At 45.2% G+C, this 25678-nt stretch overlaps 2 protein-coding genes across 13 annotated transcripts in view; one reads left to right on the top strand and one right to left on the bottom strand.

Moving 5' to 3' along the window:
- SPECC1 (sperm antigen with calponin homology and coiled-coil domains 1) overlaps positions 1 to 25678 on the top strand; it is a 280480-nt gene that overhangs the window by 107853 nt on the left and 146949 nt on the right. Inside the window, exon 1 of one of the 11 annotated variants that reach the window (XM_082705733.1) lies at positions 20730 to 20927. The exons of the other annotated variants lie outside the window; for them this stretch is intronic. Coding sequence (XP_082561859.1) covers positions 20888 to 20927 — 40 coding nt within the window. The 5' untranslated portion in view covers positions 20730 to 20887. Of the gene's footprint in view, positions 1 to 20729; positions 20928 to 25678 lie in introns of those variants that run through there. 11 annotated transcript variants of the gene reach the window in all.
- Positions 1368 to 22398, bottom strand: LOC309851041 (uncharacterized protein). Of its 2 annotated transcripts, XM_082705792.1 has the most exons (3): positions 21157 to 22398; positions 5860 to 6195; positions 1368 to 3643 (listed from the first exon to the last, which is right to left on the bottom strand). In XM_082705792.1, the coding sequence occupies exons 1-3, from the start codon at positions 21416 to 21418 to the stop codon at positions 3615 to 3617; spliced, it is 627 nt and encodes a 208-aa protein (XP_082561918.1). In that variant the 5' UTR covers positions 21419 to 22398; the 3' UTR covers positions 1368 to 3614. The 2 variants fall into 2 exon arrangements, with proteins under 2 accessions (XP_082561918.1, XP_082561917.1); XM_082705791.1 differs by lacking the exon at positions 1368 to 3643 and having other exon boundaries at positions 5759 to 6195.

Below are 25678 nucleotides of genomic sequence, written 5' to 3'. Positions count from 1 at the left end.
TAATAGAGAAATATTCCCCTGTACCATTTAACCAGATTCGCCCAGTGATAACATCTTGCAAGACAACAGTAAAATATCACAACCAGGATACTGACACCAATACAGTCCAGTTATAGGCTATTTCCATCACCACAAGGATCCCTCCCATGTAGCCACATTCAGTTCCCTGAATGTGTCCACATCCCCCCCCTTTTTTAAATTTTATGCATTTATTTGAGAGAGTGAGAGAGAGCATGAAAGGGGAGAGGGTCAGAGGGAGAAGCAGACTGCTGAGTGGGGAGTCAGATGCAGGACTCGAACCTGGGACTCAATCCAGGGACTCCAGGATCATGACCTGAGCTGAAGGCAGTCGCTTAACCAATTGAGCCACAGGCACCCCTCCTCCCAACCCCTTCTTCTTCTTCTTCTTCTTTTTTTTTTTTTTTGAGACTTTATTTATTTGACAGAGAGACAACATAAGTAGGCAGAGAGACAAGCAGAGAGCGGGCAGGAAGCAGGCTCCCACCAAACGGAGAGCCCAATGCGGGGCTCGATCCCAGGACTCTGGGATCATGACCTGAGCCGAAAGCAGAGGCTCAACCCACTGAGCCACCCAGGCACCCCTTCTCCCATCCCCTTCTTAACCTAGGCAACAACTAATCTATTCTGTTTCTACAACTTTGTTATTTCAAGAACATTATAGAAAGGGAATCATACAGCCTGTAAGCCTTGGGGACTGGCTATTTACATGCAGAATAATACTCTGGACATTAATCAGGGTTGTTGTGTGCGTCGAACATTTGTTCCTTTTTAATTTTTTCATGGTATTTCATGGTATGGATATGCCACAGTTTAATGATCCGTGGCCCTGCTGAGCAGGGAGCCCGATGTGGGACTTGATGCCAGGACCCTGGAATCATGACCTGAGGTGAAGGCAGATGCTTAACCGCCTGAGCTCCTAGGTGCCCCTCATTATAGTTTTAATTTGCATTTCCCTGATGGCAATGATATTGAACATCTTTTCATGTGCTTATAGTACTAGAAAAATCTTCAGTGAAATATTTTGTTCATGTCACTCACTCTTTTCCCGGTTGGAGTGCTAGATTTTTTTTCCTCCTGAGTCCTGTGAGTTCATTATTATAAAATTCTAGATACTGGTTCTTTGTTGTGTATGTGGTTTGCAAATATTTTCTCCCGATCTCCACTTGGTCTTTTTATCCTCATAACAGGGTCTTTCATAGACCAAAACTCTTTGATTTTGATGAAGTTCAATTGACCTTTTTATTTTTTTAAGATTTAAAAAAAATTTTTTTTTAAGATTTTATTTATTTATTTGACAGAGAGAGATCACAAGTAGGCAGAGAGGCAGGCAGAGAGAGAGGAACGGAAGCAGGCTCCCTGCCGAGCAGAGAGCCTGATGTGGGGCTCGATCCCAGGACCCTGAGATCATGACTTGAGCCAAAATCAAATCAAGAGTCAGACACTTGGGGTGCCTGGGTGGCTCAGTGGGTTAAAGCCTCTGCCTTCGGCTCAGGTCATGATCCCAGGGTCCTGGGATCTAGCCCCACATCGGGCTCTCTGCTCCGTGGAGAGCCTGCTTCCTCCTCTCTCTTCCTGCCTGCCTCTCTGCCTACTTGTGATCTGTCTGTCAAATAAATAAATAGAATCTTGAAAAAAAAAAAAAAAAAGTCAGACACTTAACTGACAGAGCCATCCAGGCACACCACCCACAAAAAGCTGGTTCTTAAAATGATCGATAAAGTTGACAAACCTCCAGCAAGACCCACAAGGAAGAAAAGAGGAAATACAAATGACCCGATGGAACAAAACAGGATTATCACTATATGCCTTGCAGACTCGAGAAGGATCGAAAGGAATGCTACGCATCACGGCACACGTGATTTTGACAACTTAGAAGAAATGGACTGACTGGTTAAAAGCTGCCGCTCCCCACATGCAGATGACACGATTGTCCCAAGTGTCCTGCGGGAGGCTGCGAGCTTGGCACTAAGTTTCTTAGCAGCCAGAAGCAAGAGGGAAACCTGATTCATGGGGACAAAAATGAAAAGAAGCCAGATATTAATGAAACACACAACCCTTTCTGGGGTTGAAACGTCTAAGAAAAAACAGTCTCCTTTAGGAATCCGAAGGGACCAAGGGATTCAATATTATAAAATCAACAAAGTCATGATGTAAAGCAAATAGAGTATGGCTGGACACCCCACTACCACTCAGTGGGTTAATATTCTTTATTATGCTTAAAACAATTCATAAATTTACACTCTCTGTGTAGGATTTAATCCAAACCACCACGTTCCCCATTAAGTTTTAGCTCGCTTAAACCAAGTGATGCCCACACCAGGAGAGAACATTGTTAGAGTTCAGTTCAGTAAGCTCCAGGAGCAGGGATGGGAAGTCATCAGTGCTGGATGTTGGTGTTCATAACCAATCAGTGTCTGTTAACTGAAAAGTGGGCGATGCACCGAGTAAGATGGCAGGGTCATCATGAAAATTCAGGCACTGTACGGTTATAGGGCTGAAGATGCAGGGTGAGGATATTTTCCACTGTGACTGTCCTTTCTGCTCAAACACTGGGACTAAAGCCCTTTTATGGGGGTCAGCTGCCTCTTCTGAATGTCTGCGTTAATTTATTCTTCAAAGAGAGTGACCATGGGCGTTGTTCCTTTAGCTCAAGCTGGTTCACGGTTGGAACAGAGTGGCCTGCTTGGAAGAGCAGAAAAGGGAAGGAAAGAGAAGGGGTCCCACGGTGGGACAAGTTTTATGTTCCAGAAGAAAGTTCTGCTTCTCTGGGTCTGTGTAATCATCACGTTGGATGGAAGGGAAACTGGAGGTCTTTCCACTGAATTCATGGAACATTAAAGTTCCAGTCCTTGAACTTGGCCGTGACCTTCTGAAATGTTCAAGTGGCTCAGTGGAAAACATGATCAGCTCTGTTCTCTTATGCTGCTTTTCCTGGCTGCCAACACACAGTAGATTTTCAGCCTTGTGTTCTTTCTCCCCGAAAGTGTGTTTGGATGCCTGAACTTGCTGGTGAATTGTCCTTGTTTGCATATTGATTTCCATATCAGAAATTAGTTTTGTACTGTGGCAAGACTTTTTCCCAAGCCGATTACAGTACAAATAGACTAGAGTGTGCTCCGTTGGTAGCTCCCCGCAACAGAACATTGCCCCGATTTTCTTAATGCTGTTGGATGGGATATTTATCCTTATTTGATCCATCCCCAAAGACAGCCCAGTTGTGGTGGTTTTGTGCTGGAGGAATTAGTTTTGGAACATTAAGCCAAGAGATTCATAATCGGTTAAATCAACATATCTTTGACAGTCTTTGTGCAGGGAATTACATTAGGAGCAGCGTGTGAAGTTGATGCCAGAGAAGCAGAAAACAAGGCTTGTGCACAGTCAGTGGGGTGGCAGCAAGACCCTAAGAGGAGACACGGGCGGGACTTTCCTGCCACACCACACCTTTGTGACCGTAAGCAGAGTAATCTGCCATCACCACCACTCCCGCCCTAGGCAGTATTCAAGTCTGTGGATTTTGAAGTGAAAGCAAGTGGAGGGGCGCCTGGCTGGCTCCATCGGAAGAGTTTGCAATGCTTGATCTTGGAGTCGTGAGTTCAAGCCCCACGTTGGGTGCAGAGATTACCTGGAAAATTTAAAAAATAATAATAATAAAGAAACAAAGCAAATGGAGAGAGTCTTAGAGCAGTATGGCTGATTCTCCGTGAGTTTTCCTAGTTAGTCTGTACAGACTCCAGGAGATTTCTGGGCTTCCTCTTAAGGCCCTTACAAACCATCCCTCTACACATCTGTTCTACCAAACTAGTGTTTCATCAGGTGAAATATTCATTAACTTATTTATTTATTTATATTTTTATTTATTTGTGTTTTTGAACACGTGATACAGTTCATGCAATTCAAACTGGGGAAAGCACAGTGAGGAGTTTTGCCCCTCACCCCTTTGCCCAGCCACCCCGCTACTGGGATGCGGTGGCCTCCTACAGTCTGGTCCCCTTCCAGGGGTACCCACTGTGTACGGAAGTGAATGTCCGTCCTCCCCCGCCGCACCCCCCTGTCTGTCCACAAATGGTGGCACACACGGACCCAGCATTCTGCACCGTGTTTCCTCTCTGAGCAGGTGTATTTCGAAGATCATTCCATCCCGGAGAGCTGCCCCTCTCCGGGTTGGCATCTCCCTGCCACTGTTTTGTCACTTCTCAGTTGGATACTGACGGCCGCTCCCGATCTCATTCCCAAGTTATCTCAGGATTTGGGGTTGTACTATTCCCCCGGGGCCAGGACACTTAAACTCCTTGGATTTTCTTAGACTTCCATTTCCTCGCACTAAGGTTTGCCCTCCCTTTTGCAGGGCAGAGACCATTTGGGGGTGTATGTGCATGAGAGGACAGAATTTCAGGCAGAGCAGCAGGAACAGCCTGGTGGCTTCTGTCTTCACCATTTGCAACCAACCTCCGCTCCTTTTTAGGGTCAGCTTTCTAGGCCATTTATATATATATATATATATATATATATATATATATATATATATGCTTCTGCCAACTTCATTCATCCAAGGCTACATGTCCCATTTTTCGGGTTGGACATGCCCTCAGGTTTGCTGGGGCATGTCATGAATAACTGTTCTTTCTTTCTTTCTTTTTAAAGATTTTATTTATTTGAGAAAGAGAGAGAGAGCATGAGGAGGGGAGGTGCAGGGGAGCTGCAGAGAGAGAGGGAGAAGCAGGCTCCCCGCTGAGCAGGAGCAGGCCTCGATCCCAGGACCCTGGGACCATGACCTGAGCCAAAGGCAGACACGTAACTGACTGAGCCCCCAGGGCATCCAATAACTACTTTGACACTAGTAGTTTTAGACCCTCCCCCTTCTTCTGCAGCTGGCATCTGTGAGTCACGGGGGCTCAGAAGCCCGCCTTGGAGAGGCATCACGTGTGACTGTGGACAAGCTGCTTAGCCTCCCGGAGTCTGTTTTCTTGCCTGCATCACGAACAACAATCTCAGGAAATAAAACAGTATCTACGAGGAACCCAGAGCAGAACAGGAAATGTAGATGTTTTTATAAAATGGGATTTTCTCCTTGAACCATCTTCCATAACAGAATTGCCTACTTAGGAATTACGGGAATTAAAATTTTTAAATCTGCCTTTCACTCAGGCTTCTTTCCCAGGGTCCTTCAGATTCCCTTTCCTGAGATGACAGGTTTATTTGTTGTTGTTTTTTTCCCCTTCTAAAGGTACTGTCCCTTGCCCGCTGTCATCCAGTTCCTTATTTTGGGTAGAATGAAACTTCTCCTCTTTGGTTCCAAGTGGTAAAATTCAGGCCAGGTTTTTTACTTAATATATGGAAGAATGTTCTAACAGCAAAGAAGTGTGTTGCCCCAGGAAATCGAGATTTCCCTGTTACTGTTGCCGAGGTATTCATTCTAGACCAGCCACTCTCTCCTGGAACTATAGCAGGATGATGGGATTAGGATCTCATTAAAGTCCTTTTCAGCCCTGAATGGGGTTTCTATTAGGGTCAAAGACCTTCACTTAGATCTATTTCCTCTTGTCTCCCTCCACACTCTTCCGGGCCCTAGGATTATGAGTTAGACAAGGTGCTTGATGACTCCCAAGCCTGCACCTGTGCCCCGACGCGCACCCTACATTCCAGAAATCTCCCTCCAGCGGTTCGCTGACGATGTCTCATGGATGCCCTGCACGTGATGTCCATGCATCTGTTCCTCCAACAAATATTCCTCCGTCTTTCCAGGTTCTGGGGATAGAGCAGTTAAGAAAGCAGTGGGAGTCCCTGCTCTCCTTGATTTCAGGGTTCAGCTCCCACCACATTTGTGTCCGTGAAACTCACCACCCTTGTCGCAGAGTCGCTTCCCTGCTTCCCCCAGCAGAATCTGGGCTCCCCCGATGGCGGGGCCATTCCCTGTTGCACAGATAAATCCTGGCGGGCTCCTGGGTAGCTTCTTTCCCTTCAACGTGGAATTGTCTTTTCCTGCTGCATCTGTCGACTTCTTATCATGTCCTCTGGCTTCCCCTGAGCCAGGCCAGCCTAGCATTGCCCACCTGGAGTACAGAGGCCTCCTGGTGGGAGTTGCGTTGCTGTGAATGCCTGCTGTATGTTCTTGGCCTGCGGAACTGGGATGGGTTTGGGTCCGTTCATGGGCAAAGTTGGTTAAATCAGCCACTCCTAAAAAAAAAAAAAAAAAAGCAACATGTATATTGAAACATGTTGTTTTCACTGAAAACATACAAGGGTCTATTCAGTTCCCTGATCTCTGGTTCCCGGGCCAGGGCATTTTCTTAGAGCCGACCTATTCCTTGGAACTCTTGCACAGCTTTGCACGCGCGTAATAGGCCTTCCATGATTTTTAATTTTAGTTTCTTTATTTTATTGTTTTTGTTGAGGGGAGGGGAGCAAGAGCTTAGATACCTCGGAAGAGAGCTGTGTGGAGAATCCTCTCCCATGTTTACAGACGTTCCCTTTTATAGCTTCATCAGGCAATTGTGATTGATGCCATTCACCTCCAGGGAGTTTTGGAAAGCATTCAGTGTGGCTTTTGAAGAAACAATACCTCTCTCTCTCTCTGGGTTCATATTTTATTGGTCTCCATAATAATTAAGTGATGTAAATAAAACCACCAGTGCGACTGCCATACAAGGGTTTGGAACAGACACATCTGACCCTTCCAAGAAAGACAGCCCGACTAGCGGGAGCAGAAGTGTCCCATGAGTCAGGAGACAGGCCGACCCACTAACTGACCAACTAACCGTGTTCATCTTGTCCCAAGGCCTTGTTTTGTCTTCTCAAAAGGGGGGCCTTGGTGATTTTGGTGAATCGGTGATATGTGGAATGGTAGTACTTGGTATGGTGAGGGAGCAAGCATTGTATCACCGCAGTCATCTGGTCAACCGCAGCTCTCCTCACTTCTCCGTTCTGGCACCTTCGGGCGCTCTCCTTGGGGTGAGCAGCCCTGGCAAACTCCTTGCCTGGATTCGAGGCGACCTCCCTGCCGCCTTCTCATGGTTCCCTGCTTGTGCCTGGAGCTCCAGCCCTAGGCCACAGTGTGGCTTACTCTCTGAACACACTCAGGGCTTTTTCATAATCAAGCCTTTGTTCACCCTGGCAAACAAAGACGCAGGCCCAGCTTCAGCCTCACTGGTCGGGGATGCGCATGTCCATGCCAGGGCGCCTCCCTTCCCTGCCCCCTACCCCCCTACCCCCTGCCCCCTGCTGCCACTCTGGACATTGACAGAATGCTGTTCATTGCAACAGGAACGGCTCCCAGGAGCACGTCCTTCACAAAGCCTTTCTTGATCTCACAACAGGATATGCCTTTTCTCTCTTCGGGGTCCTCTGCGGCCCCGCATTTGTGTTTCTGCGAGATGCTTGCCTTATGCCGCCGGGTGCTGTTTGTGTCTCCTGTCTGGCAGTGCTCTGTGGCTGCTTTGAGTGGGACTCCAGCCGCTGGGCCGGCTAGCAGCACATTCAGGAAGCAAGCCTATCCTGAGTGTGGGTGATGCCTCTCTTTTTTTCCCCTTTATCCCTTCTTCAAAGCCTGCGTCTTTCTGGGCTCTGTTCCTGGCAGCCGAAGCTTCCCCCAGGCTTCAGTCATGCTAATTGATTCAGAGTGAGGACCCGGACTCTTTTTAGTTCCGAAATAATACATAGAATCTTGAAGGCTCATCCGTTTATCTCCCTAGACTTAAAAACAAAATACGGCTTTACTGAAGTATAATTTACATATCATCAAATTCACTCATTTAAAAGATGCAGTCCTGGGATCTTTAGTAAATTGACTGAGTGATAGCCATCCACCACAACCGAATTGGAGAACATTTCTGTCATTCCAGAAAGCTCTCTTGTGCCCTCCCAGGCAATCTCTGTTTTGTCCCCAGCTCCAGGCAACCACTGATCTGCTTTCTGTCTTCACAGATCCTTCCTTGGATTTTTCTTACCACCTTTCATCACTGGAATGATGTTGGAGACCAGTATACCTGCCATCTGCCTTTGCTTCCGATAACAGTTTTGAAATTCCTTTGCTCCCTCCTCGACTCTCTCCCCATGTTCACATTTCTCTTGGTTTTCTTTGCTTGAACCTAGCCTCTGTTTTGCAACTTGGCCCTTGGCTTATTGAAGGAAGTTGAGATTTGGGGATGCCTGCCTGGCTCAGTTGGGAAGAACATGTGACTCTTGATCTCCTGGTCATGTGTTCAAGCCCCATGTCGGGTGTAAAGATTACTTTAAAAAAATACATAAATAAACTTAAAAAACAAAAAGTTGAGGTTTCCCCCCCTTCATTAGAATATGGAAAGCTTGAATGGTGTCATGTATAAAACAGATACTAGGTATTATTTCTTCAGTAAAGCAATCTAAGCTCCTCTAAGGCAAGGAAAATCTTGTCTCCTGTTACATTCAGTATAGGGCCCATAAAGCCACTTATATTATTATTTTGGGTAACAAGTAGTTTTTGGCAAGAAAAATGACACTTTTTTCCTGGAAATTATGAAGGCTCATTAGCTCAAAACACAATGTAGAAATGTACAAAGAGAGTGAAAGCATGATCCACAATGCCAGCAAGCAGGGTTAAGCTATGCTGATTATCTTCCCAGCATCTCTCTCAACACTGATCCAGCTACAAAGACAATTTTTGATGTAGTCATCAAGCCAAGGAGGCAGCTTTGGGGATGGTGGAAATCTAAGCCAGACGTGGGTGTCCTTGGTAGGAGGCTTATGGTGGGGGTGGGGTGGGGGGAGGTCCTGTGACACCGTGAGGCACAGAAGCCATGGCCCCAGCAGCACTGGGTGCATGGCAGGCCTGGCCTGCAGAGCAGTTCCAGTGACCAGGACAGCAAGAGTGGGGAGCAGTGGTGATGGGGAGCCACCTTGTGCAGTTGAGTGAAAGGTGGAGGTGTAGGCTGTGGCAGTTGGGCTTCCCGAGGGAGCTTTGCAAACACAACATAAGGAGCACATGCTGTTAGTGCACCAAGTTCTTGCTTCGAGAACTTGGAAGCTGCCGCACTCCTGGGATCCCAGAAATAAATAGGAGGGAACTTTGCAGTAGGGATGAAAGTCAAGTTACAATGAGCCCGAAAAATACCATCTGATGCTGTGAAAATGACCCCATTTCTACTCCTAGACTTGTGCAGCCAAGGGAAGCATTAGGTTATGCATATAAGTAGGTAGGTCTTCGGCCTAGACCTTTCTTTCACACATATTGTGAACTTCAGAATCTTGAAGGCCAATGATGACTTTTTTATTATTTATGCCAAGCTCCCAGGGAAGGTGGTGGGTAGATAATGAAGCTCTCATACACTCAGAGGTCACTAATGAGTCAGTGGCTGAAGCAAGTACAGACAAAGGGAATTTTTGTGTCTAGGGTTTTATGGTGCTAATTATCATATCTCAGTCTTATTTCATTTAGACCGTAGCAGGGTTATTCATAGTTAAGTTAAGCCCTGTTGAGGACAAAAATGTGTTTTCTATAATTCAAGGAAGGATTTCCAAGATTGTCTTTCACAGTTTATAGTTACTTCTTGCAAGAAACCTTTGCTTTTCTGAATCCTGAAATGTTGGCCTCTCCGAAGATTGGGTGCCCAGCATCTTCTGGAGGCAAAGAGGTATAGACGGGAAAACAGAAACAAAAACAAACAAGTTCTGTGGAGACAACAGGCCTGAATTACATTCCAGCTCCTTACTTTTAATCTATACATCCTTGGACAAGATAGCATAATGTCCCTGAACCTGAGTCTTTTCTTTTTTTTTTTTAAGTTTTTGTTTGTTTGTTTGTTTGTTTGTTTTTGAATTCATTTGAGAGATATACAGAGACAGAGAGAGCAAAGACAGGGAGAGAGGCAGGAGGAGAGGGAGAAGCAGACTCCCAGCTGAGCAGGGAGCCCAGACATGCAGTTTACTCCCAGGACCTGGAGATCATGACCCCAGCTGAAGGCAGGTACATAACCATCTGAGCCACCCAGGCGCCCCCTGAGTCTTTTACTTTTTTTCTTTTTTTAAGATTTTATTTATTTATTTGACAGACAGAGATCACAAGTAGGCAGAGAGGCAGGCAAAGAGAGAGGAGGAAGCAGTCTCCCTGCCGAGCAGAGAGTCTGATGCGGGGCTCGATCCCAGGACCCGGGGATCATGACCTGAGCTGAAAACAGAGGCTTTAACCCACTGAGCCACCCAGGCGCCCCGAGTCTTTTACTTTTTTTTTTTTTTAATTAAATTTATTTCTTTTCAGCATAACAGTATTCATTATTTTTTCACCACACCCAGTGCACCATGCAATCCGTGCCCTCTATAATACCCACCACCTGGTACCCCAACCTTCCACCCCCGCCCCGCCACTTCAAACCCCTCCGAGTCTTTTACTTTTAAGAGGAGAAAGAAAACAGCTACCAGGTCAGAACATATCTGATTCAGCTGGACTTCCACACTAAAGCAGCGTAGACTATGTTGTATAACAAAAGAAAAAGTAGGTGATTCAAAGGTTATTTAATGTGAGAGCACAGTGGTGCTATGAAGAATCCAAGTTCTTTCTGTCTTTCTGGGCTACCATCCTGAATGTGTTGGTGTGGCCCTCTGGCTGGCTTCCCTTGCCGTCTCAAGATGGTTGCTGAAGTTCTGTGATTTTGAGCTGAGAGGACAACGTCCAATGAAAGAAGAGCATCTCATTCAGCATGTCCCTTTAAGGGCAAGAGAACTTTCCCCATCCCTCCCACCAGCAGACCTCTCCTTGTGTTGTTGGCCAGAACTGGGTCACATAGCATCACTAACCCTATGGCTACCAAGGTAAATGGAATCACCACGATTGGTTTGGACTGCGTCATTAAGATTCTCTCCTGGGCTAAGAAAGGTGTGGCTCTCTGTCAGTGTTACATCCGGGAAGTTCTTTAACAAGAAAGGAGGAGGAAAGGGCTGATGGTCCTGATAGCCCCGTGACGGTTGTATCTGTGTTGTGGTGTTGCTGCTTTGAGTTTGAGATAATTATTTGGATCATGATTTTTTCCCAAATGAATAGTCTTTATTTTTTAAAGCAGCTTTAGGTTTTACCGAAAAATGAGTGGAAAGTACATAAAGTTCCTGTACACCCCTCACGACCACCCCCCTCTTCCCCCTAGTGATTAATAACTTGCATTAGTGTGGTACATTTGTTACAATTGGAGAACCAATATAGAGCCATTATTATTAACTAGAGTCCTAAGTTTATATTAGGGTTCACTCTCTGTGTTGGATATTACGTGGGTCTTGACAAAACCTAATGATGTATATCTACCACTAGAGTATCACAGAGTAGTTTTACTGCCTCAAAAAATACCCTGTGCTCCACCTAAGTCATCCTTCCCTCTCTCCTTCAGAACATCTAGCAACCACTGATCTTTTTACTGTCTCCATAGACCTGCCTTTTCTAGAATGTCATATAGTTGGAATCAGACAGTATATAGCCTGGCTTCTTTTACTCACAATGTGCGTTAAGGTTCCTCCATGTCTTTTTGTGGTTTCATAGCTCATTTCTTTCTTAGCACTGAATAATAGTCCATGGTCTGGATGGACCACAGTTTGTGTGTCCACTCGCCCATTCAACATCTTGATTGCTTTCAGGTTTTCGCAATTATGAATAAAGCTGCCAGCAATATTTGTGTACAGGTTTTCATGTGAACGTAACTTTCCAGCTCGTGTGGATGAATGCCAAAGAGAGTGACTGATGGCTTGTGTGGTTTAAGGATATGTTTCATTTTGTAAGAAACTGCTGAACTGTGTTCCCAGACGCTTGTACCATTTTGAGTTCCCAAGAGCGATGCCCCAGAGCATTCCTGTTGCTCCACATCCGTACCAACATTTGATATTGTCAGTGTTTTGGACTTTCACCAAAGTCCAAAGTTTTGTACAACAAAGTTACATAGGGTTTCTGATAGCTGTGTAGTGGTATGAATTGTGATTAAAAAAAAAAAAAAAAAGTCCAGGCGTGAGGGGAAATTTGGACTCTGATCAGCTATTTGATAAGAAATGATTAATTTTTTCAGTTAGGATAATGGAATTGTAGGGTTTTTTCCCTTAAAAGAGTCCTTATCTTTAGGAATATATGCTGAAATATTTACCAATGAAATAGGATATCTGGGATTTGTTTCAAAATAACTGAGGATAGCCAGAGAAGTGGATCGATTATGGCCGATGAAACTAGACTGAGCATGAATTGCTAATTGTTAAAACTGAGTTCTTAGGAACTTAGAGGATCATTATACTATTTCTTTCTAATTTCGGTTATTTGATTTTTTTGGTAATAAATGCTTAAAGTTAAAGTTTGATGTGTTATTACAAAATGGTGGATGGACACTTTGGTGTTTAGTAAAAATATGAACTGTCTTATGGTACCACCTTCAGATTAAGCCCAGTGCTTAACAGCATTATGGGAGAGAAATGAGTATATATTAAAGAAGTATGTGTGCTAGATTAATAATTATTTAAAGAATTGTCCTAGAAACTGAAGAACCTTTTCATATAAGCAATTTTAACTAAAATGATTTTAAGAATATATGTGATTTTTTTCAAAGTGATTTTTTAAAAAATTACCAAAGCAAAAAACAGTACATGCACATCAGAACAAAATTAAAAATATAGGGACAGTCAAAAAAAGGACATAAAAGACATAAAAATCATACCCTCTCAAATAGCACCACCCTTAACCAGAGATTTGAGGAAAAATTTTCCAAACCCTTTCCTGCTTATCTACGTGTTTGCATCCAGGTAATTTTTGTTTATATACAAAAAATTAAGAATTATATTCTTTTTTTTTTTTAAAGATTTTATTTATTTATTTGACAGACAGAGATCACAAGTAGGCAGAGAGGCAGGCAGAGAGAGAGGAGGAAAGCAGGCTCCCCGCTGAGCAGAGAGCCCGATATGGGGCTCGATCCCAGGACCCTGGGATCATGACCTGAGCCGAAGGCAGAGGCTTTAACCACTGAGCCACCCAGGCGCCCCAAGAATTATATTCTTAACATATATATTATTCCACTTTATCACTTAATACTTCTGGCACATGGTTTTAGAGACCGCACAGGATGCCATTGTGTGGCTATATGATAATTTATTTCACTAGGCTGCTTCTGCTCAACATTGAAGGTTTTCCCATCGGGCCTTTGCTAGTGCAAACAGAAGGGAGGCAAAGGAGAGTTAAGAGCACAGACTCTGGAATTAAATGGAAGGGACTGTGTAGAAAAAAGTGAACGTAGCAGGTCTGGGACAGCTATCCTTAGAAAGGCTGCTTGCAAGGTTGACGCTTGGCTGGCTTCTGGGAACTTGGACTTCAGGATGGTTTCCAGCACCCTGACGAATAGGCCTGGCTCCCTGGGCTGAAACTGTCCATGTGAACACTGAAGCTTGTGATGCAGAACTCCTGCTTTCCTTATGAAAGTCTGGACTTTTGTTGGGTGCCTATGGGCCCAGGCCCCAATAAAGACCTGCCCACCGAGTCTCTAGTGAGCTTCTCTCTTCTACACCGCCATACCTGTGTTGTCCCAACCTATTGCTAGAGGAATTGAAGTTACTCCGTATATATGACTGCACTGTTCAGAAGCTTGCATTTGGCTGGTTTCCTCTGGCCTGTCCCGTGGGTTCTTTCCCTTCTTTGTTTCCTCTCCCTGGAGTAAGTCCTAGTCACGAGCCCAACTACCTGCTGAGTCCTGCCAGTCCTCCTTGCAAATTTCCAAACCTAGGGGCCCCTGACCCAGGTTCAAATCCTGACTCTGCCATTTCAAAGCTAAGTAACCCCAGCCAAGTTATTTACCTTCTCCGTGATTTTCTAATCTTTAATTTGGGTTAAAAAAAAAACACACACACAAAAACCAGTTTTATCTTGTTGGATTTTAGTAAGGAATTGAATAAGTTAAAATACGTAAAGTCATTAGACTAGTCCCTGGCATGGGATTATTTCTGAATAAACATTAAGAATCATTATCTTGGAAGCTAGATGTTTATGTATATTTGCATTTATTTATTCATTTATTTATTTATTTATTTATTTGCAATTATTTCTTTTGAATACATTCCTAGGAGACAAATTGCTGGGTTTAAGGATATGCACATTTTTTCTTTTTGTGTGCTCTGATCATTTTACTTTTATGATCAGAGCACACAAAGGCCTGGCTCCCTGGGCTGAAACTGTCCATGTGAACACTGAAGCTTGTGATGCAGAACTCCTGCTTTCCTTATGAAAGTCTGGACTTTTGTTGGGTGCCTATGGGCCCAGGCCCCAATAAAGACCTGCCCACCGAGTGGGCAGTGGGTTGAGCCGCTGCCTTCCACTCAGGTCATGATCTCAGGGTCTTGGGATTGAGTCCCGCATCGGGCTCTCTGCTCGGCAGGGAGCCTGCTTCCTCCTCACTCTCTCTGCCTGCCTCTCTGCCTACTTGTGATCTCTGTCAAATAAATATATAAAAATCTTAAAAAAAAAAGTAAAATATGTTTATTGTTAAGGCATTAGAGATACTTGCTCTAGAAAAAGAAAGTCTTCTATAACTCTTTCTTCAGATATAGTTATTTATAGCAATTTGTTGTATACACAGCAAATATATATGTGTATGCATGAATATGGACAATATCATTTAGTATTTTTAATAAAAATGGGCCCATGTACATATTATTTTATTGTGTATGCCTGAACATCAAGGGCTCTTTATAGTCAATGACTATTTCTAAAAGCCTCTTCTTTTTCTTTCCTTAAATAAATACTTCAAATATAGATGAAATAGAAAATACATAATTTGGGGCACCTGGCTGCCTCAGTCGGGTACAGCACATGACTCTTGATCTCAGGTCATGAGTTCAAGCCCCACATTGGGCATGTAGCCTACTTAAAAAAAAAAAAAAAAAGGCAACAAAAAAAAACAAAATACAGGATTTTTCAACTTAGTTACACCTTTACATTTGAAATCACATACTGTATAAAATATAGGAATTTAGGGCTCCTGGGTGACTCAGTTGGTTAAGCCACTGCCTTCGGCTCAGGTCATGATCCCAGTGTCCTGGGGTACTTGGGGCTCCCGCATGAGGCTCCTTGCTCAGCAGGGATCCTGCTTCTTCTCTCTCTGCCTCTGCCTGCCTCTCTGCCTGCTTATGTGCTTGTGCTCTCTCTCTCTCTCTGACAAATAAATAAAATCTTAAAAAAAAAAAAAAAAGAAGGCCCAGCTTCCATGGGGCCGTTTAAAAAAATATAGGAATTTAGAGCTGTACTGCTGCTTTTTTAAATTAATTAATTACTTTTAAAAATATTTTATTTATTTACTTGAGAGAGATAGAGCTCTTGTGGTGGGGGGTTATGGAGGGAGAGGGAGAAGCAGAGAAGCAGGCTCCCCACTGAGCAGGGAGCCCAATACGGGACTCATCCCAGGACCCTGAGATCCTGACCTGAACCAAAGGCAGACGCCTAACCACCTGAGCCACCCAGGTGCCCCAACCTCCTTTTTTAAAATGGTTACATCAGACAACCTCTATCAGCATCTCAATCTCATTGATCAAGGTTGTTTGAGGATGTGCCTTGTTTACCCAGTATTTAACACTGATTGGATCCTGGTGATTAAAAATACATAGATTTTTGGAGGCATTGGGGGAAATTTTAATACGGGGTATCTGCTATATGATATTTTGGAAATACTGTTTTTCTTGGATGTGATAATGCTGTTGTAGAAGAATGCCTTAGGAGATCACGGTGGAAGTGTTTAGGGGTGAAGTGTCATGATGTCTGCAGTGTAGTTTCAAATGATTCAATGAAAAGAAAAATGGAAGGACAGAAGGACAGTTGCTAGCGGTAGGCGGGAAGTATATAAGGGTGTTCATTGCAGTGTTCTCTCCACACTTTTCTCTGAATTTGGAATTGTTCGAAATGAAAAGTGGGACAATATAGAAAAGCTTTTTTCCCCCTTGATATTATAAAAATATTCAGCCACATTTACTTCTAGGGCTTTTATATTTTCATATTTTACAATTAAATCTATGTTGAATTGGACTTTATTTCTGGCATAAAAGGTGAGATATGGGTCTCACTACATTTGAAGTGCTACTTTATACTAAATTCTTTTAAATCTGAGGGTTTTGGGGGTTTTTGTTTGTTTGTTTGTTTGTTTTGCATTTCCATTCTGTGGTAGCCATACAATATTTCTTATGTAATTTTACAGCATTCTTTTAAAATTCTAATAAGGAAAATCTTTATGAATTTTCTTATGTTGTCCAATGTCTTTATTTATTCAGGTGAATTTTGGAATAAACACGTCGACTTCATGATTGATTTGCATTTTGTTAAAATCATAGATTAGGGACACCTGGGTGGCTCAGCTATTTAAGTGTCTGCCTTCTGCTCAGGTCATAATCCCAGGGTTGTGGGATCAAGCCCTGCATCAGACTCCCTGCTTAGTGGAGAGCCTCCTTCTCCCTCTGTCAGCCGCTCCCCCTGCTTGTGCTCTCTGTCTGTCTGTCTCTCTCTCTGACAAATAAATAAATAAAATCTTTAAATAAAATAAAATAAAATCATAGATTAACTTGGACAGGCTTGACTTTTATATAATTTAGCCTCATTTCAATAACATAGGATTTCTGTGGGTATCAAAAAATCCTTCAGAAGTTTAAGTAACCCATCACAGAGCTATTTTATTTGCTTGAGAAGTTAGCATTTTAGCTGATAGAGTAAATAAATATATTATTTACTTCACTTACTATACATTAGAGTTAAGGAATGCAAAAATTATTAAGACAGCATCACTGCCACACAAAGAGTTTATCACTGTATAAAGAAGAATGGTTGAAATAATGTGGTTCTGTGCAAAAATATAAGCATTTACACGATATACAGAATTTTCATGAGGGAGAGAGTATTTAATTCTGGCTGAGATGGGTGGGCTCACCAGAAGTGCTTGATGCCTGAGCAAGAGTTTGTTTGCTTGTTTGTTTGTTTGTTTATGAGAGAGAGTGCAGGAGTGGGGAGGAGAGGGAAAGGGAGAAGAAAACAGAATCTTAAGCAGGCTCCACACTTGGCTTGGAGCCCCACACAGGACTTGATCCCACCACCCTGAGATCATGACCTGAGCTGAAAGCAAGAGACCAACGCTTAAACTGACTGAGCCACACAGGTGCCTATACCTGAGAAAGAATTTAAATCTTTTTTAAAACATGAATTTATTTATTTGAAAGAGAGAGAGAGCTCACGTGCGCACATGCCCTCTACGGTGGGCGGGAGTGGTGGGGGGAGACATAGAGGGAGAAGCAGACTCCCCAAAGAGCAGGGAGCCCGATACGGGGCTCCATCCCAGGACCCTGGGATCATGACATGAGCCAAAGGCAGACACTTAACCTACTGATCCACCTAGGCACCCTTCTAAGCAATAATTTAAAAGATGAATAGGTACTTGCCAGGAAGCCAGATTATTCTATATCAGAGTATCAGATCAGAGGGAATATAGCAGATACAAAAGCATAGAGGCCTGGGGCGCCTGGGTGGTTCAGTCGGTTAAGCGTCTGACTCTTCGTTTAGGTTCAGGTCATGATCTCATGGTTCGTGAGATTGAGCCCCGGTCAGGCTCCACGCACAGTGAGGTGTCTTCTGGAAGATTCTCTCTCTCATCCTCCTTGTGCCCCTTCCCCCACTCATGTGCTTGCTCTCTCTCTCTAAAATAAATAAATATTTAAAATTTTTTTTCTTTTTTTTTAAAAGAGAGAGAGACACAGGCATCCAGGAGGTATCTTGGGTTGGTGACTTATTTAGTTGTCATAAAGAGACAGGTTAATTGCTTAACATTTTATGGGATGAATAAAATGAGTCATCAGTTTTCAAACCTCTGTGGATAAGGATGTAACTGTTCTGTAAACTGATGTTGTGCCACTGTTACAGGGTTCACAACTGCAGCCTTTGTCTATCATGTCATACATAGTTGAAGTCCACCATCTTTTCTGGGCTTATTCTTCACCTTTAAAAAAAGGGGGTGGGAAGGCTGAGCTTGATTTCATATACACTTCTGCTCTGAAATTATCCTATGCAATTTATTTTCCTTAAGATGCTTGTTTCTGTGTGCTCAGCGCTGTGCTGGGTTGTGTAGGTTACAGAAATAGAACTATGGCTTCTCTTTTCGACAAATTAGTTTTTTTTTTTTTTTTTTTTTTTTTAGATTTTATTTATTGGGACGCCTGGGTGGCTCAGTTGGTTAAGCAGCTGCCTTCGGCTCCGGTCATGATCCCAGCGTCCTGGGATCGAGTCCCACATCGGGCTCCTTGCTCCGCAGGGAGCCTGCTTCTCCCTCTGACTCTGCCTTCCACTCTGTCTGCCTGTGCTCACTTTCGCTCGCGCTCTCTCTCTGACAAATAAATAAAATCTTAAAAAAAAAAAAACTTTAAAAAAGAAAAAAGATTTTATTTATTTATTTGACAGACAGAGATCACAAGTAGGCAGAGAGGCAGGCAGAGAGAGAGGAGGAAGCAGGCTCTCTGCGGAGCGAGAGCCCGATGCAGGAGTGGATCCCAGGACCCTGGGATCATGACCTGAGCTGAAGGCAGAGGCTTTAACCCTGAGCCACCCAGGCACCCTGACAAATTAGTTTTGTTGGAGAAACCAGCCCACGGCACTGTTAAAAGGAAGTAACATGTAGGAGCTGATTGGTTTATGATACAGCCTATAAATTCATTCATTCATTCCCTGTTCTTAGGAGCTTTGCAATCTAGTGGGGAGACAATAAACCAGTAAACAAGTAAATATATAGCATGCTCACTGGTGATATGCATCCTGGAGGTCAGCAAAGCAGGAAAATGTGTACCTTCAGGGTCTGGCTTACTATTTAATGTGGTGTGACAAGAGAAACCCCTCTTACTGGAATGACATTGGACCAGAGACCTAGGAAATGAAAGAGAATGAAACATGGGGTCTGTGTAATGTAGGAATGTGGGGGAAGAGCATTCCAGGCAGAGGGAGCCGCAGGGGCAAAGGCCCTTGCGTGGGAGATGATTGGCTTATTTGAGATACAGTGAGGAGGCCACTGTAGCAAAAAGCAGTGTGAGCGGGAGAAGGTGAGTCCACCAATGGAAGGAGGGGGTGATCATTCAGAACCGTGGAGGCCAAGGTAAGGGCGTTGGTGCTTCCTCCAAGTGAGACAGAAAGCTGTTAGAGCATTGTAAATGGAGGTGTGGTATGATTTGACCTAGGTTTTAGAAGCACCACTCTGTTAGGTGAAGATTAGAGTATAAACAGGCAGGCAGAAGATGGAGACCGGTTAGGAGGCAGTTGGGATCATTCTGGTAGGATGGTCTGTGGCTTGGACCAGGTGGTAGCAATGGACATGGTTAGAAGAGCTGAGACGAGGTGGCATTCATGATAACTATTCTGACATATTCCATCTACAGAGATGAAGACGACTATATGAGACAGCTATGGAAGAAAATCAAGATTTTGGCCTTTTTTTCTAGTTAAATCAGAGATGCTTATTAAGACACCTAAGTGGAAGTGTCAAGAAGGTAGTGAGTTAAATGAGACTGGAATATAGAAGAGGGTACCAGGCGGAAAATATATAGGTGGTGCTTAAAAGCCACAATGTGGTGGGGACAGCCAAGTTAGAGAAGAGATAACCAAGGTGATTATATAGATCACTGGGCTTGGGGGCACCCCTGGTGCTAGAGATCAAGTTGAGGAGGAGAAGGGCGCCTAGGTGGCTCAGTTGGTTAAGTGACTGCCTTCGGCTCAGGTGATGATCCTGGAGTCTCAGGATTGAGTCCCGCATCTGGCTCCCTGCTCAGCAGGGAGTCTGCTTTTCCCGCTGACATCTCTCCTCTCAATGCTTTATCTCTCTCTCTAATAAGTAAATAAAACCTTAAAAAAAAAAAAAAAAAAAGGAGAGGAGGAGAAGCCAGCAAAGGGGATTGAGAAGAGGAGACCAGAGAGGCGGGGTCCTGCTGTCTGGACTCCTCCTTTTATGAGGACCAGAATGATCAGCGGTGACCTAAGATGTTGATAGTAAGATGAGAACTGAGAATGGGCCATAGCGTCCAAGTAATGCAGAGAGAACTAGCCATTCCACTCATGATTTTATTAGTTCTAAATATTTTTCACTGCAAGATTTACTTATTTTTAGCTGTTTCACTGTCAGATTAACTATGAAAGTCGTTCAGGGCAATTTCCATAAGTTCGTCATTTCTGATACGCAGAAGAACAGTTACCGTAAGGATTGGTATGCATTTCATCATTTGTGGTAGTATTCATCTTGAATAACCGGCAGGTGTTTGTTAAAGTGTCACTCGTCTTCACGTCCTTCTCGAGAGTTGCTGGTGCGTCCGCTCCTTCATTTATCCAGAAAATCGCTCCAGCGCCTGTACCGTGCCAGCCCTACCTAGTTTTTCTTGCCCTGACATGAGATCTAAAGTCTCACGCGCAGCATCTTGCCTTTCTCGTGGCCCTTGGCGTCAGCCTCCCCGCAGTGGGGTTTTTCCAGCCTACCTTGTCCAGCTGCAGTTCTCAGCATCCGCCCCTAGAGGCCTGATGTCGGTCAGCTGTTGCGGCCCTCCCACGCGTGGGAGGGAACCCTTCGGATGCTCCGGGGTGATATGCAGATGAGATGGGAGGGCACTATGCAGATGAGATGGGCGGGCCTCGCCGGGCAGGCCGGCTGGAGTTGCGGTGGGCGGGCCTGCTAGCGGACGGTATGCAGATGAAGTGGGCGGGGCCCGCCCGCGCGGGCGAGGAGCGGCTCCGCCGGCGGCCGCCGGGAACTGGAAGGCGCCCGGCCCTTTCTTTGACTGGAGCGGACCCGCCGGACGCCACCGCCTCGCCAGCCGGAGCCGGCGCGAGCCCTAGCACGGCGGACACCCTGTCCGAGGCCGGCCAACCGGCCGCTGCCGGAGTCCGCCGAGCATGGGCAACCACTCGGGGCGGCCGGAGGATCCCGAACCAGGTCTGTGCTGTCGGCGGGGGTCGCGCCGCGCCCCCTCCCCGGCCCGGCGCCCTTCCCCCACCCGCCTTACGGGCCAGCGGTCGCCGCGCTGCCCGCGGGCGCCCAGGGGGCCAGTGGAAAGATGAAGTTGCTGGGGTGTGATTCTTGCCTTTGGAATGCGCTAATGGGGTTGTGAAATTACCTGTGCCTGTTCCGCGACAAGGAAATGCCACTCACCGTAAACACGTACCTGGAAGCCCTGAGTCCGCCCGGCCGCAGCGAATGGGGCGGGCGGCAGCGGGTCTCGGTGGCCGGGAGCACGCAGGCCCGGCCCGTGGGGAGAGAGGGGTCGGGGGTGGGGGGCTCCGTGCCCACAGCCCGGTGGAATCTGACTTGCCCCTCCCGTCTGCCGCCCGGACGGTGTCTCCAGTACGGTGCGTGTAGGCAGTTCTCGCAGACTTTCTGGGCATTTGCGACGAAAAGTGTGACTTGGCAATCGTGTTCTGGTTCATTGTCCGTTTTGCAGTGCCTCATTAGCATATCACACACTTTCTGGAGTCGCGTGGAAGGCGGCAACCCGTCAGCAGATCTGTTACTCATCCTCAGACCGAGGGCTTGATTGTGACTGTTTCTTACCCAAAATAGTCCGAGCTTATTCTGGGATGCCAAAAACTTCGCCGGCTTATCAAATTTTTATTTCCTCAGAAATTAAGCGAGCCTGGTGGAGAGTCAGTCAGCTGGGCTCTCGTTTTCATCTTCTGGTTCATATCCTGGCCTCCGGCACGGATTTAGATGCTGATAACCACGGGGTTGTGTTTAAAAACAAAACCAGAACATTCCTGTTCTGTCACATGAAGGAAGCGGAATCTAATTTAGCCTCAAAAACTGCATCTTGTCTGATTGGGGAGAGATGGTCGACTTAATGCGGGAATCCTGGAGTGGCAGGTGGTGAGAATGTGTTCCTGGGGCAGAGGCAGAACTCTTCAAAATGTTCTCAAGGGTGTAATGTTTTAATTGGGTTTTGACTGAGGACGTTGAGGCTTTGAGAGTTAGTGACTTGGGCAAGTGACAGCCCTGTAAGCAGACCCCTGGTCTGTGTCTCCGCTGAGGTCTTGGCAGGGAGGCCGAGCAGCCTTAGGCGGTATCCTTGGGGCTGGGCGGGGGTGGGGTGCCTTGGACTGGTACCACAACCTGGATGGAAAACTTGGCCACAGGGGAACACTATGAAGAAAACATTTAGAGACGGGGTTACTGCGTAGTTTACATAGGGCTAACTCTAAAATTGCACAGCAGGTATCCAAACCTCTTTGGGCAGAACAACCAATATTTGCAAAATAATGCCTTGGTCATAAACAGCACTATGATAAACTATTAGGTGAAGCATATGTAACATTTTAAAAACAGCTCATTAGCACGCAGCTGCCCAGATCTGAGTAAAAACTCATTTCCTTTGTGTCAGAATTGCGAAGAGACTGCCCCTCTTGTTAGAGCCTTTAAAAGTTACTTGGGTTCCTTCTAAGTGATGTTGCTTTCTTTTTTTTTTTTTAAGATTTTTTTTTTTATTCAGGGGCACCTGGGTGGCTCAGTCAGTTAATCATCTGCCTTCGGCTCAGGTCATGATCCCAGGGTCCTGGGATGGAGCCTTCAGTTGGGCTCCCTGCTCAGCGGGATGTCTGCTTCTCTCTCTCTCAAACAAATGAGTGAATAAAATCTTATTAGAGAGCAAGAGAAGACAGAGTAAAAGCACTAGTGAGGGGAGGAGCAAAGGGAGAGGGATGAGCAGATGCCCCGCTGTGTGGGCAGCCTGATGTAGGACTTGATCCATGATCATGAGATCATGATCTGAGCCCAGATCAAGAGACAGACACTTAACCAGCTGAGCCACCCAGGTGCCCCAAAGTGACGTTGCTTAAAGCATTCTAATGGACAGGAGAGGGAAAGGACATTTTTATGCCAGGGATTTATTTTATTGCATTTTTCAAGAATGAATATAATTTCACAACGGGAACTTAATCTGATTTGTGACATGTAAAGATAACACCTGGAAAATCTTAGAGACTTGTGTTGCCTGAAAGTGTGAGTATAATTATTCTGGGATACCAAAAACTTCGCCGGCTTATCAAATATGGTCTTTTGATGCTGTAATGAATGCATTAAAAAAATGTGGAAATTAGACTTTTGTTAAAGATGGATGTATCTTCAGTCTGCTTTGGCATGAGGGCTAGCGCGAGGTCGCAGTTGTGGCTCATTGAGTGCCTCAATGGGTTGTCAGTGCAAGGGGTCCAGAGTTGAGTGGTGGAGGTAAGGGGAAGAGAAGGAAGGCTGGAAATGGAGAGAGCAGGTCTGATTTTTCACCCAGGTCTTATATTGTGTCACTTTTGTTCTTTGAATGAAGACCTTTAAAAGGAATTGGGGGGGCTTCTGGGCTGCCTTAGTCAATGGAGTATGTAACTGTTGATCTTGGAGTTGTGAGTTTGAGCCCCATGCTGGGTATATAAAGATTACTTTTAAAAAATTATCATTAAACAGAATTAGGAATGAAAGAAGTTCGTTAGAGACCTGACAAACACGAAAAGAAGTGGGAAGCCAGGGCTGGGGTGAGGAGAGTTTTATTTTATTTATTTTTAAAGATTTTATTTATTTATTTGTCAGAGAGAAAGAGACTGAGCTGGGAGTGAGGCCAAGCAGGGGAAGTGGCAGGCAGAGGGAGACTCACACGGTCTAGTGTGAGTCGGGGGCAGTCTGACAACCAGGTTGTCAGACTTCCCGCTGAGCAAGGAGCCCAAAGCAGGACTCAATCGCAGGGTCCCGGGATCATGACCTGAGTTAAAGGCAGACGCTTAACCGACTGAGCCACACAGGCATACTGAGGAGAGTTTTAGACCATGATGCAGATCTGGCATATATGAAAGGAAGCAGGGAGGTAGCAGGCTTGGGCAGGGAGAGCCTCAGAGAGCTGTGCAGATCTGGTGAGGTCTTAGCCAACTGATTGGGGGAGCTCCAGAACAGACTGCCCATTAGAGTCCCCGGCTAGGCAGAAATGGCCAGTCCCCAGGGCTCTTGCTGTGGTCAGTCACTGCTGGAGGTGGCCTGGGAAGAGTATACCTTCAGCTCAAAAGCCAGAGTGAGTCCTGGGATCCTGGTGGCCCTAAGAGCCAGAGGTGTCTGCTAACTGCAGTCCTTATAGCGGAATACTAAGTTCTTCCTCGAATAGAGGTCCAAGTGGCACAACTCATGGCTACCTTCCACAGGACCTCAGTTGCTTGGGCAGGGTGGGTCCATTGAAAGGGCAGATGAGGTAAAATATTCATCTTAGACCTCCCCTCCCCAGGCTTAAAAGGGCTAGGTTGCTCGTCATCTTTTTCAGGTGGAAGCACCTTGTCCTCTCTAGGGCACACCCAGAGGAGAAGACAGGCTCTCTACTGCTGCTGCTTTTCTAGCACTGGAGTTGGCCATGGGGGCAGCAGGTTTCCTCTTTTGTGGTGTCTGTGATCCTCTGAGCCGGGTCATTATGACTTACTGTGGTATTGCAGGATGGGCAAGAGAAATGGGTCAAGTAAGAGACATGAAAACTTTTGTAAGTGAGGGCAGCTAGAATGAGAACTCCCTACATGTTTCCAGTTAACATTCCTTCAACTTCCAACCAGGTTGTCAGTACCTACATTATAAAGAGGGCTGCTGGGTCTAGTTGTGCAGGTTGTGCATGGTTCAAAGGCGTCTGGGTATAAAGGGATGAGGGGGCCCACGTAGGGTTATATCAATTCAGTGGAAGGGCTGCCATTTTGCAGTTTTGCCTTTTTGTATTCACACCAAGGGCCCAATATGCTGAAGGAGGCCTTAGTCAAATGTGAGTTTAGTAGGCTTTACCCAGTTTTACTACTAGCTGATATTTGCTTACTGTTTACTTTAAATTTACATGTATGTGTTTATTTTTTATTTTGTTATTTTTTTAAAGTTTTACTTAGTAATGTCTCCGCCCAATGTGGGGCTTGAACCCTCAACCCTGAGACCAAGAGTCACATGCTCTTCCAACTAAGCCAGCCAGATGCCCCTGCATATATGTGTTTAAACAATAAATACAAATGATACAAAACAAAAATAAAAGCCTCTACTCAGACCCACTCAGGTCCCACTTTATTAGTTATAGTTAACGCTAACTGGTAAAGACAGATCCCTAAGGAGCCACTTAAGACAGTAAAAGCTGATTTCTCCCTCACATCACGGTCTAATGTGAGTCGGGGGCAGTCTGGGCAGCATATGGTTGTTGGAGACAGAAGCTGATGGACATTCATCTTCAGCGTCTGGCTGCCAAGTTGCACTGGGTCTGCCCAAAGTCAGGAGGGGAAGTTGCTCATGGAGGACACCGCAGGAGACGTCAGGGGCCAGGCCTGGAGGAAAGGTGCACATTATCTTTCCCTGGGCTTCATGGGCCTGTCTCAGTCACATGGCCCCTCCTGGATGCTCAGGGACCAGGAAATGTCTGTGTGGAATGCCAGGCAGAGGATAGCCCAGATGCTGTGAATACTGGCAGGTTCTTTCCAGGCTGTCAACCACATGTGTGTCAGTATTAAGAAAAATTTGATCGGAAAAATTGAAAGACATGGAAACACTCATATATCCGTCACCTAGATTGTACAGTTAACATTTTGCTACATTTGCTTTATACCTCTGTCCATCTCTTCATCCTTTCATTTGTTGTCCCACCTTATTGGGGGGAGGGGACAGTTTCAAAGAAATGGTGCTTATCTCTGTAATTCTATGTAATACACTCT

Source organism: Mustela nivalis (assembly GCF_964662115.1).
Source record: "Mustela nivalis genome assembly, chromosome: 17".
NCBI lineage: Eukaryota > Metazoa > Chordata > Mammalia > Carnivora > Mustelidae > Mustela > Mustela nivalis.
This window is presented reverse-complemented; position numbering and strand designations above follow the sequence as displayed.